Consider the following 12,443-nt stretch of genomic DNA (forward strand, 5'->3'; position numbering starts at 1 on the left):
AATCCCTAAACACTGTCATTCAGGGAGGTCCAGGCATTTGTGTCAGGCAAAACTGCTGCTCATTTCCCTTTGGGGTTCACAGAGAAGTGAGGGCTTTGGTCTGAGCGGTGGAGTTACACTTCAGCAGAGGGAAGAGTCTTAAATACAGCCAGGGGTCAAAGAGAGCCTTGCCTGAGAACCTGCGTGAGCAGTCACAAAGGGGCCGGGGCTGGCTTGCCTGCTGCTGCTTTCCTTGGGGGAGAATCCAGGCGAATGCAGTCACATAACACCAGACTCAATTCCTCCCCGAGCTCTCAGGTGGGGGCTCACCTTAGCAAGAGAAGATAGACCTCAAGCAAACGGGGGACACAGACTCTAGGAGACCCAAGGAGGGGGGAAGAGAGTGAGGCCAGAGGGACCACCGTGGCCTGAACAGAGTTGACCAGCACATTGTGACCCGCCTGCTTCTAGCCCTTGATGGCCCAAGGCGGGTAGATCAGGTTGAGGCTCTTCTGGCTTCTGAATAGCAGGTGCCAGGGGCTGAGAGCCTTGGTGTGAAGGTGAAGCCAACAGAGAGCAGCAAGGAGGCCTGCCAGGCCTTCCCTGGAGGCCAGGTGAGGGTTGTGAATGACAAGGGAGCACTCCAACAAGTCTGGGACAGAGACAAGTCAGGTGTGGGTGCACTCTGCCGGGGCTGGTGGGCTGAAGCCGCTTCGGACTTCCTTCTCGTGTCATGGAAATGTGAAGTCTGCATGGCAGAGCAGGGAGGGGCCTGGGGGCCCAGGTCTTGCCAACAATGAACTTGACAATCCTGCCCATGAATTGAGAGGACACCCCACGCCAACAGAGGGGTTCCCGCTGGCAGGCTCTGCTGGCAACCCGGATACCTGCAGACAGCTGGGAGGCTGAACCCTGAGGCCACATAATCTGCCTCCATGGATTATTCGGGTCAGTGGGACCTGGAGAAGAGCATCATGGGGTTCTAGAGTAGTGCCCTCAGGGCCCCCCAGAAGCAGTCTTGTTCAAAGCCAAGGAGGCATCTGCTTGGTGGGGGGCGCTCACACCCTCTCATTCTCCCTCCTCCAGGTGGCCCCATCACTTACTCTGCCGCCCACACTGGTGCCTGCTCTCCCTGACCAGTGTCCTCATGCCTCGCGGTCAGAAGAGTAAGATCCGGGCCCGGGAGAAACGTCACCAGGCCCGGGAGGAGACTCAGAGTCTCAGTGAGGTCCAGGCCGAGGCCCAGACCCAGGCCCAGGCCCAGGCTGCCTCAGCAGAGGAGGAGGAATCTTCTCCCCACTCCTCACCTGCTGCTGAATCTGAGGCTGTTCCCCCCGGCTCCCCTGCTGCTGATCCTCCCCAGGAGCCCAAGCAGGCCCAGGGGCCTCGCTGTCTCGATGCAGGGGCCTCGTGCCCGGGGGCCCACGAAGGTGCCCAGGGCCAAGAGGCAGCGAGCGGCAGCACCTCCCAGGCGGCAGCCGCCATGGAGACCTACCGCAAGGATCCCCTCACCAGGAAGGCCAGCATGCTGGTGCAGTTCCTGCTGCAGAAGTACAAAAGCAAGGAGCCCATCACTCAGGCAGCCTTGCTGAAGGTGGTCAAGAAGAAGTACAAGAAGCAATTCCCCGAGATCCTCAAGAGAGCTGCGGATCGCATGGACCTGGTGTTTGGCCTGGAGTTGAAGGAAGTCAACCCCAGCAACCCCTCCTACACGCTGGCCAGCAAGATGGCGATCCCCAGCGAAGAGGATTTGGTGGGGAGTGTGGGCTTGCCCAAGACGGGCTTCCTGTTGGCGCTCCTGGGCGTCATCTTCATGAAGGGCAACCGCGCCTCCGAGGAGCAGGTCTGGGATTTCCTCCATGTCCTGGGGGTGCACGCTGGCAGGAGGCACCTCATCTTTGGGGAGCCCCGCAGGTTCATCACCCAAGATCTGGTGCGAGATAAGTACCTGGAGTACCGCCAGGTGCCAGGCAGTGATCCCCCCACCTACGAGTTCCTGTGGGGTCCCAGGGCCCATGTGGAAACCACTAAAATGCAGGTGCTGAAGGTTCTAGCCAAGCTCAGCAATACGACCCCCAGTGCCTTCCCCGACCTGTACGAGGAGGCTCTGTTTGATGAGGCAGACAGGGCATGCATGCGATTCGCGGCCAGGGTTGGCACCACAGCCAAGGCTCGTGGGCCCTCTGGGGCCCAGCTCGCCAGCTCCCCCGGCACCTAGGGAGGCCTGGGGCAGCTTTTACACTCTGTGGTTGGTGAGAGCTGTCAGTGTTTTAGGTAATGGCAAGTAGTATGGCTTGGAGAGAGAAGATAATCTATTTTTCCCTGTTTTAATGAGTAACTTGTAGGTCTATTTTTTAATAGTTCTTTTCTTTAATTTAAGGTTTATCTTGTTCATAATGTAAGTTGATTATTGTCATGGATGACACACTTCTTTCTGTTCATATTTAATTGTCAGAGTTTGTCCTTTGTAAGCAAAGTGAAAAATTTTAAATATTTTCCTGTACAAGGAGGTCACATGGTATTGGCACAGGTTTTTGTTTTTTGTTAAATGAGAACAAATCCCACAGGAAAATAGTTGGGACAATTCAGTGGCTGAGCAAGGGTAAATACTGGTCATTTTTTCACTCGCCTTTTCTTATTATTCTTTGCTTATTAAAATAAATGATATATACTTGAATCAACTTGACTTATTTTTTCCTTTTATTTCTCTACCATTAGTTTGACATCTGCTTTTTGGCAGGCTACATCGGTATTACTGGGGATGATATGAAAATAATTCAAGTATGAAGTGAGAGCCATCAAATGCCCATTACCTGATCATCAGCATTGGGTCTTGGAAAGCGCCATTCCCTGGGTGGGTGGTAATTTAAGCCAGGAGGCTTGGTGGCCAGAGGATGTCATATAGGAGTGGTCTAGAGGGCCATGTCCTCAGATGTTGAATCTCAGAGTTGAGAGACTAAGTATGCCTGGAGTGGAGAACCAATCCTACTAGCTACTTGGTTTGTGGGAAAAGCAGAGAAAATCTCCATCTGAGTCGTGAATGGAAGGGGTCCTGTGAGCTTGCTCTGGGCACTTGAATATAGCGCACACAGTAAATGTTTGAGGCATGTCCAGAGAGTTTCTAAGAAGCAAAGGTGAGTGGTTCCTTGAAGTAGGATTTCAAGAATCTATTGAACTGTCACTCTTTTTTGTTTTGTTTTGTTTTGAATATTTATTTATGCATATAAGAACTGGGGTACAGGCCAGAGGTGCGGAGGGTGAGAGGATTCACCAGAGACAGAGTGGGGAACAGAACAGACAGACTGACTGAAACACACTGCTGCGGGGAGCAGCGGGTGAGTCAGGAGAGGTCTGCTGCGCCATGTGGGTTGCTCCCTGGCCAGCTTGGGAATGAACTTGTGCTGCAGAGGCTGTGGATAGCTTCACAGTGCTGTGCTTAACCCCTTGTGCCACCAGAGAGGCCCAAACTGTCACTCTTTTCATGAGCAGAACTCATTCCATTAAAATGGCAATTTGATTAGATTATTTTGATCTAATTAAAGTAATGTGTGTCATTATTTGCCAAATTCTAAGGAAAGGCTCGATCCTTGGTGGTGATGAAATGGATGAAAGTAGGGGATGGTTTGGGTGAAAAGGAACCTGGGAAGAAGTTGCTAGTCCTTTGTGTTGCATGCAACGGGAGAAGACCACCCCACAGCTGTACTGACACAAATGCACTACTGGGAAATAGTACTCACTCTCACCTGCCCAGCAGGATATCAGCTGTAATGGAGTGCTGTATTGTTTGGAGTCGCACAGTCTCTAATATTGGATGGAAATATATTTCTATGAGGGAACGTTGCTATCATCTGGGATCAAAGTGATCTTTAGTGCTACCTGCCATTCATTAAAGCACCAGACTTTGCCTGACGCTGTGCCAGGGAGTTCACATGTGTTACATATGTGTCTATAGTCCCGCATTGTAGACTTCATTAGGCTCACTTTGCTGCTAAAGTACTTGGGGTATTCTCACATTCAAGGCTGGTGCGTGACAGAGCTGGACTAGACCCTGGCTCCGAATTCCTATAGAGCCGGGTGCCACCAGTCCTCCAGTCGAGGGGCACACTTTGTGTGTGACTTTATTCATTTTCTAGGCTCATATTCCGAAATCTAAAATATTAAAAAGCAAGGCTTCAGGGCCTCCCTGGTGATGCAAGGGGTTAAGACACAACCTATGACGCGATCCACAGCCACTGCAGCATAAGTTCGATTCCTGGCCAGGGAGCTACCTATATAGCACAGCAGACCTCTGCTGTCTCACCCGCTGCTCCTCTCAGCAGTGTATTTCAGTAACTCTGCCTGGTCTGTTCCCCACTCTGTCTCTGGTAAATCCTCTCACCTCCCGCACTTCAGGCCTGTACCCTAGTTCGTGTGTGCATAAGTAAAAAAATCTTTAAAAAAAAAAAGGGCTTCAGACCCCACATATTGTTTCGGAACATTTAGCTCAAGGAAAATGCAATAAAAACATCAAAATAATGCCAAGTATTGAATAAAGAAAGAGATGAAGGGATAGTGTTGGGCAACAATATCATAACCTACAAAGGAAATGTCAGTGAACCACAAAAGATCAAGTCCCTTCCTTGTAGAAAGTAAATCTATTAGAAGTCGGGGTTTATAAATGGCTAAGGCTGGCTGGCAAAGCAAAGGAAGTGTTCGGGATTCGGGGTGTTTTCTTGGATAGCACGACTTGTGTCCTGGGCCCTGAGCTTTTGCTGCAGTTTCCCACCTTACTTCACCCCTGGGACTCGACCCTTTGTCTGAAAGGTTTGCAGTAGGGAGACTAATCAAGGGTTTGGAGGGATGTGGCCTTTCCCAGGAACCCTTTCATAGAAGAGGTGGGAGTTAGAATGAAGGCTGATGAATGAGGAGACAGCACCCTATAATAACTGGGGTCACAGAGAGGCTGCCCTGTGTCTGTTCTCGACCTCCAGGGTCAAGGCAGGGCCCTCACTTACACTTCTGGGCATGAGTGTCTTGGTCCAAGGGCGCCCTGGGTCTGCTCTGAATGAGAGGAAACGCAACCCAGGGCCTGCCAGAAGTCCTGGTGAGGACCCTGGCACTGAGGGTACATCCCCACTGCGAACAGTAGGTCCCCAAGGATCCTCAGTCCGAATGTCATCCCCGGCAGGACACTGGCAAGAAGCAGCCTCCTGTGGTGTTTCCCGACATCTCTCTGGGAACCTCAAGGAATAAGTGCAGCTGGATCCCCCTTCCCCTTATTCTGTACATTGACCTTTTTGTTGGAAAATTTAAACTAAGTTAGAAAATTTAAACTAAGACCTCTCTCCCTGCCACCTCTTGTGATTCTTATGATTTATTCTCTAACTACATTCCCTTGGGAACCATGAGAACTAATTATGTCACATCAACCAAAATTCTCTGTGCTCCCCCCACCCCAGTGAGGTTGATAACAGCAGGGCCAGCATCTGTTGGGCATTATGGGCTCTTGACCACCAAGGAACACTCGCTAGAGAAGATAAGACACCTTAACTCATGGTGGCTGCGCTGCCCAGCACCTCCTTGGACCTGGGAAAATGAAGCTTCTCACTCCCTTCATGCCCCCCACCTCCTCACATTCCTTTCCGTCCCCCAAGCCCCAGATAATCACAACACCCCTGCCATTCTGGGAACTTAATTTTTTCAGGGTATTAGCCCTAACTCCTTGGGGCCACCTCCAATGTAATAAACTCCTTTATGAGAAGACTTTCTGGTGATTCAGAGTGTGGTTTCCTGGGTGGCAAGTGAAAGACTTGGTTTGCTTAACATGGGCTATGGTCTGTGTTTCTGCAGAGAAAGACATCCCAGCCCTGCCAGGGAACATGGGCAGAACAGAGTGTCAACTGAGGGGATCAGGAACCCCAGAATCATGCAGTGGCACAGAGATTGTTCCTACTATCAGCCCTCAGATCTTTGGGTAGGGCTGTCAGCAATGTTGCAGAAAGGGAGTTACACATGTGAGGCCCTCAGTGTGTGGGGGGGCCACTCAAGTGAACAAAAGAAAGATTCCTAGGCCCTGCCAGAAAGCAAGTTAAGGACCTTGAGTGAGGACATAGGAAACCTTCTACCCTCAGACCTCAGAAGGCCCCTCAGAGCCCCACCCTTGCTGGTGGCCTAGGATACCACGGCATTGTTGACAGGATGTGACATACTCAGCTTCTCCTATCGTGTCATAAGGGGTGAGGTACTTAGTCCAAGGCATATGCCTAAGGGCAGCAGTAGGAGGTGAAGGTGAATACCCTGAGGACCAAAGGTAACGCATTCCCCTTAACATTGGGAGCACCATAGAATTAACTCCTCACCCTGGGCCTCAGAAGACCAAGGAAAGATATGGTTGATGAGAAGATTCTCACTTCTGGGGAGGTTGTCAGGGTGGTAATGGCTTTCATATGGGGGACAAACCTGAGGGGGAGGGAGGGAGGAATTTTCAGACCACAACAGGGGTGAAGTCAAGGACTTAGAGACTATCCACCATTAAATAGAAAGGATAACCATAATTCCAGCCCTGCCCCTGTTTCAGTTCTAAGGACCTGGGTCAGGGCTATCAGGCTGACGTTCACCCAACACTAATTTAAATTACGAGGTCTATGGGAGGTGAAATCCCAGGGTACTAGGCCCTATGTGAAGCTAAAGTAAGGCCATTTAATGAGGATGAGAACGCAAAGAAGCCAGGACAGAAGACTCCCCACTGAGCAGTCAGCACAGGGATGATATGCTGAGGACCTTGGTCCTCATGGGTCCCAAGGAGGTTTGTGATGTCAGCTTCAGAGCATCAGAGGAAAGGGGTCTCCCCATCTGCCACCAGTTGACCTTATGATCCATGAATGTGAAGTAAGAGAACTTCCTCAGCCTAGAAGACTACCAGTTGCTGTTACCACATCTGTCTGAGGCAGGGCTGGCAGGAAGCAGCCTAGAACCCACACTAGCTTCCATCACAGGTTTCCCAAGAGAGCTAATCCCAAGGATCAGGAGACAGAGGTCCTGTGGGTTCCTAGAGCAGTGCCCTCAAGGGAAATGCCTTGCAGTCCAGGTGGTATTTCCATGCTGAGAATGCTCACACCATTTCAACCTTCCTCTCCAGGGCTTCTCAGCAGCTGTCCTGCCACTAACATTCCTGACCACTGTCCCTGACCATAGTCGTCATGCCTCGTGGTCTGAAAAGTAAGTCGCGCACCCATAGGAAACGCCACCAGATGCGGGCTACCTCTGATAATCACCAAGGAGTTCAGGCCACAGCAGAGGTGGCTCCTTCCACCTCTTCTGACCTGGAGGCTATTCCCCAGATAGCACCAGCTACCGGGCCCATTAGCACTTCCGAGGAGGCTCCCACAGATACTTCTGGCATAACATCTAATGAAGAAAACAGCCAAGATGAGACTCATCCACATGCCCCTGAGCTCTCAAATACTGATATGTCATTCGGTGATGTTCTGACTATGCAGACTGCAATGCTGGAGCAGTTCCTCCTGTACAAGTACAAAATGAAACAACCCATCAAGAAGGAAGATATACTGAAGATTGTCAACCCAAGGTACTTTTCCGAGATCCTTAAGAGAGCTGCTGAGCGCATTGAGGTGGTCTTTGCGGTTGACTTAAAGGAAATTGACCCCACCCTTCACTTATATGACCTTGTCAGCAAACTGAGACTCCCTAACAACGGGAGGGTGCGAGCGGGCAGAGGGCTACCCAAGACCGGCCTCTTAATGACGATCCTAGGTTTCATCTTCATGAAGGGGAACCGTGCGTCTGAAGACGACGTTTGGAAATTCCTGAATAAGATGCGAATCTATGCTGGCAGGAAACACCTAGTTTATGGAGAGCCTAGGAAGCTAATCACGAAAGATCTGGTGAAACTGAAGTACCTGGAATACCGTCAGATACCCAATAGTGACCCCGCTCAGTACGAATTTCTGTGGGGCCCGCGAACCTATGCTGAAACGAGCAAGTTGAAGGTCTTAGAATTTTTAGCGAAAGTCAACGAGACCGATCCTAGCACCTTCACAGAACAATACGAAGAAGCTTTACGGGAGGAACAAGAAAGAGTTCAAACTGGAGCTGCAGCTGTGCCTGGTGGTAGCGCCATGGCCAATGATGTCCTGGGAGCACCCAGCAGCGTCTCCCGCCCCTATTGATATTGAAGCTTGTGAAGACATCACAATAGGGATTTGAGTGGGAACTTGAAAAAATCCCACAGTACAATTTTTGAGCTGATGGAAAAGAAAAAAATAAATCATGCTCAAACTTGATTCTTCTTAGTCCTTGCAGTCTTTTGTTTTGTAAAATTAAACGATAAACTTATTAAACAATGTAGGGGATGTTAACAAGTTAGACAACTTACCACTTTCTGTTTTATTTTCCCTAACATCAACAGAGCATCTGCTCCTTGGAAGGCCCAGTACTAGTACTGGAGATGCAAAGAGAACACCATAGAACTTTAGAAAGTAGGAGCTGCAATTATATAAAGTTACTGAGATACCTTCTATGATTTATAGGCAAGGAAGAAGAATGGGTGGACAGGGAGGTGTTCCAGGGGAGAGCAGTAAAGTGTAAATTCCTTGAGATGGGGAAGTTTAAGTTTGAAGAAACTGAAAGTCAATATGGGTGATGTCATTTAAAATTATGTGGGGAACTAGCTGAGGCCCTAAGGCTGGTGAGCGGAGTCCAGATCCTCACATGATATGCCTTGGAATTAAGAGAGAAAATCTTTAAATGGAAAACTGCACTACGGGGTAAGGTCTGAAATGAAGGCCCATTACAAGCTGTCTCCATATTTGGTGAAACCAGCAGGGCCTCAAATTGCCTAACTGCGAGTCTCCCTCCATACTTTGTACTTCCAGATAAGGTCCCCTAGCAAGCAACAGTCTTTGTCAAGGGCACAGATGTTAGCATGCCTAGGTAGCAGGTTTCTGGCCCCTACCAGCCTGCAGCATTATTCATGCAAGTCGATCACATATTGCCATAGGAACTAGGGGTCTGTATCCTCTGGGTACTACAAAGCCTTCCTCCTATAGAACCTGCATATTTATATTTACTCTGTTCCCGAGGGCCATCCCCATGTTGCACGGTGTGGCTGTGGCGTCATTCTCCCCTTGGCCTGTGGGTATACATAATTAATAATACTGTTAACAGGGTGTTTTTATGTGTGGACACCCCATAACCATGGTGTGGAAATTCCATCTTCACTTCTTGGGGTAAAAAGGAAGCCAGTAAAACATGCTTTTTGGTACAATGGACTATGACGGAGGACTATGGGTACTTTGTTAGTGGGTGTGGTGTGGTAGCCAACATCTGAAGCCGAGTGAATCACAGTGTTGTAAACCAATGTTATCTCAATTTAAAAAAAAAATCAGTAGACAACAACAATAACCAAAAATAAGCAAAAATAAAACAAAATAAAATAAAATACACTCTGGGAATTACCTTGGGATCATAGATAATCCAGAAAGAAGTCTCTACTTAGGGAAGTGGATTAATATGTTTGGACTTCTATAACAAAATGTCATCAACTAGGGGCTTAAACCAAAATTTATTTTCTCAGACCTCCCCAGTGGTACAGCGGTTGTGCGCTGGGTTGCGAAGCTGCCCACAGCCTCTGCAGCTCTGGTTCGATCCCTGACCACCAGGCAAAGGTCCCACATGGCATGCAGACCTCTCCTGCCCACCGCTGCTCCCCTCAGTAGTGTGCTTCGTCATTCTGTTTGCTCTGTTCTCCCCTCTGACTCTGGTGAATTCTCTCACCCTCCCGTGCTTCTGACTGTACCCAATGCTTGTATAAATGAATAAATAAATAAAATATTAAAAAAAAATATTTTCTCACAGTTCTAGAATCTGGGAGTGTAAGATCAAGGAGCTGGCATGTTTGATTCCACTCTCCTTGGCTTGGAGGTGGCCTCCTCCCTTGGTGGCTTTTTGAGTGCCTTATCCATGCGTCTCCTTGTTTGCTATAGTCTTTTTTTAAAAGATAACAAACTTGCAAGCTGATCATAGACATGAGGCATACAGCAGGGGAGGGACAGGGATCAAAAAAGGGGAGGGAAGAGCACAAGGGACTGTGGTGATGGATCATGGGTGCTGTGGTGGTGGGAGAACTATGGGGACTACATCTGAGAGGACATATCAAATATGATCCAAAAAATAACAATGATGTAAGAAAGTAAATACATTTTTAAAAACAAAAAGGGGGGGTCCCTAGTGGTGCCAATGGGTTAAGACACAACCTACGAAACTATCCGCAGCCACTGCAGCACAAGTTTGATCCCCGGCCAGGGAGCAACCTACTTGGCATGGCAGACCTCTCCTGTCTTGCCCGCTGCTCCCCTCAGCAGTGTATTTCATCAGTCTGCCTGTTCTGTTCCCCACTCTGTCTCTGGTGAATCCTCTCACCCTCCCGCACCTCTGGCCTTACCCTGTTTCTTGTATAAATAAATAAATCTAGACCACTACCTCTCACCATGCACAAAAATCAACTCAAAATGGATAAAAGAACTGGACATAAGACCTGAAACCATAAAATATATTGAAGAAAATATAGGTAAAACACTGTAAGACATACATCTCAGAAACATCTTTAAAGACTCATCACCCAAAGCAGTGATAGTGAAGGCAAAGATAAACACCTGGGACTACATCAAACTGAAAGCTTCTGTACAACAAAAGAGACATTAACCAAAACAGAGACACCCCACTGATTGGGAAAAAATATTTGCACTCCATCCAACTGATAAGGGACTGATTACAAAGATTTACAAAGAACTCACACGGCTCAACAAAAACAAAATAAACAATCCAGTCAAGAAACGGGCAGAAGAGGGTCTCCCCTGGCGGCACAGGCACTTGAGCGCAGCGTTGTGAAGCTGTGCACAGCCTCTGCAGTGCTGGTTTGATCCCGGCCAGCTGGCGAGGGTCCCACATGGCGTGGAAGACCTCTCCTGTCTTGCCCATTGCTCCCCCCAGCAGTGTATTTCATCAGTCTGCCTGTTCTGTTCCCCGCTCTGGCTCTGGTGAATCCTCTCACCCTCCCGGGCATCTGGCCTGTACCCCAGTTCTTGTATAAATAAATAAATAAATCTTAAAAAAAAAAAAAAAGAAATGGGCAGAATTTAAAAGACATTTCTCCAAAGAGGAAATGCAAATGGCCAACAGGCATATGAAAAAATGTTCAACATCCCTTATAAAAAGGGGAATGAATGCAAATCAAAACCACACTGAGATACCATCTTACACCAGTGAGAATGGCACATATCAAAAAAACAAGCAACAACAAATGTTGGCGAGGATGTGGTGAAAAAGGAATGCTTCTACATTGCTGGTGGGAGTGCAAACTGTTCCAATCACTATGGAAAACTGTCTGGAGGTTCCTTAGTCTACTAAAAATGAAGCTACCATATGACCTGGCCATTTCACTACTAGGGATCTACCCCGAGGACACAAAAACATTGATTCAAAAGAACACCTGTACCCCTATGTTTATTGTAGCACTATTTATAATAGGTAAGGCCTGGAAACAACCCAAATGCCCCAAAATAGATGACTGGATCAAGAAGATGTGGTATATACACAATGGAATATTATTCAACAATCAAAAAAGATAAACTCAAGCCATTCACAGCAACATGGATGGAGCTAGAAGGAATTATGCTCAGTGAAATAAGCCAAAAGGAAAAAGAAAAATATCGGATGATTTCACTTATAACAGGAATATAGGGGAACCAAATAAGACATCAGTGTAAAAAAATTAATAACAGTACAAAACACAACAAAGCAAAAATGGAAAATAGGGGTGATTTGGTCCTTGACAAAATTCTAGAATCTCTGATTTACAACCAGGTGGAGAAAAAATACACACCAAAATTAAATAATAAATATGCTAGGAGGGAAATGCTCTTTAATTTGACTTGCTAAAGGAAACTTTGGTCTGATTTGGGTTCTTTCATCTGGGGACAATGCATTTCCCTGACATACCTTGAATTAAAAAAGAAAAAAAAAAAACAACAAAACCCAACAACTCTTAGATAGCAGGTTAATTTTGTCTGGGTAAAAATCATCATAACAGTTAATTCATTAAATACCAGATATTTGTCAATCATCTTGATAGGCGCTTGATATACACTATAAACATTCCACAGTACTGCAAGATGGGGTTTATCGAACTCAGGTGGCAGATGAAGAACCTGCAGTATTTTCCTATCCACAAGGTGGTGAGTGAAGAGCTAAACCAGAACCCTGGGCTGCAGTCCTCTGGGACGGCTCTAACACCCTGGAACAGAGCATGTATATTTTTATTCACTTTTACTCTCACTACTCCAATCTCAGGGAATATAAAAGATAAAGGGAGATTTTGTGTCCAAGTACTGGACTGGAATACACAGCCAGAGCTGCAAGGACACCCTAATCAAGCAGAGGTATGAGCAACAGAAGGAAGCCTACCC

The 12,443-nt window shown here is 47.7% G+C and overlaps 1 protein-coding gene across 1 annotated transcript; it reads left to right on the forward strand.

Moving 5' to 3' along the window:
* Positions 1 to 1,126: 1,126 nt before the first annotated feature.
* On the forward strand, positions 1,127 to 8,147 carry LOC311187006 (melanoma-associated antigen E1-like; the record flags this gene model as incomplete). The annotated part of the gene is made up of 3 exons (XM_084258204.1): positions 1,127 to 1,237; positions 1,343 to 2,153; positions 7,153 to 8,147. 3 exons carry the CDS (start codon positions 1,127 to 1,129, stop codon positions 8,145 to 8,147), a joined length of 1,917 nt encoding a protein of 638 aa, XP_084114330.1.
* Between the last annotated feature and the right edge of the window lie 4,296 nt (positions 8,148 to 12,443).

The sequence above is a fragment of the Talpa europaea genome (assembly GCF_964194135.1).
Source record: "Talpa europaea genome assembly, chromosome: X".
Classification (NCBI taxonomy): Eukaryota; Metazoa; Chordata; class Mammalia; order Eulipotyphla; family Talpidae; genus Talpa; species Talpa europaea.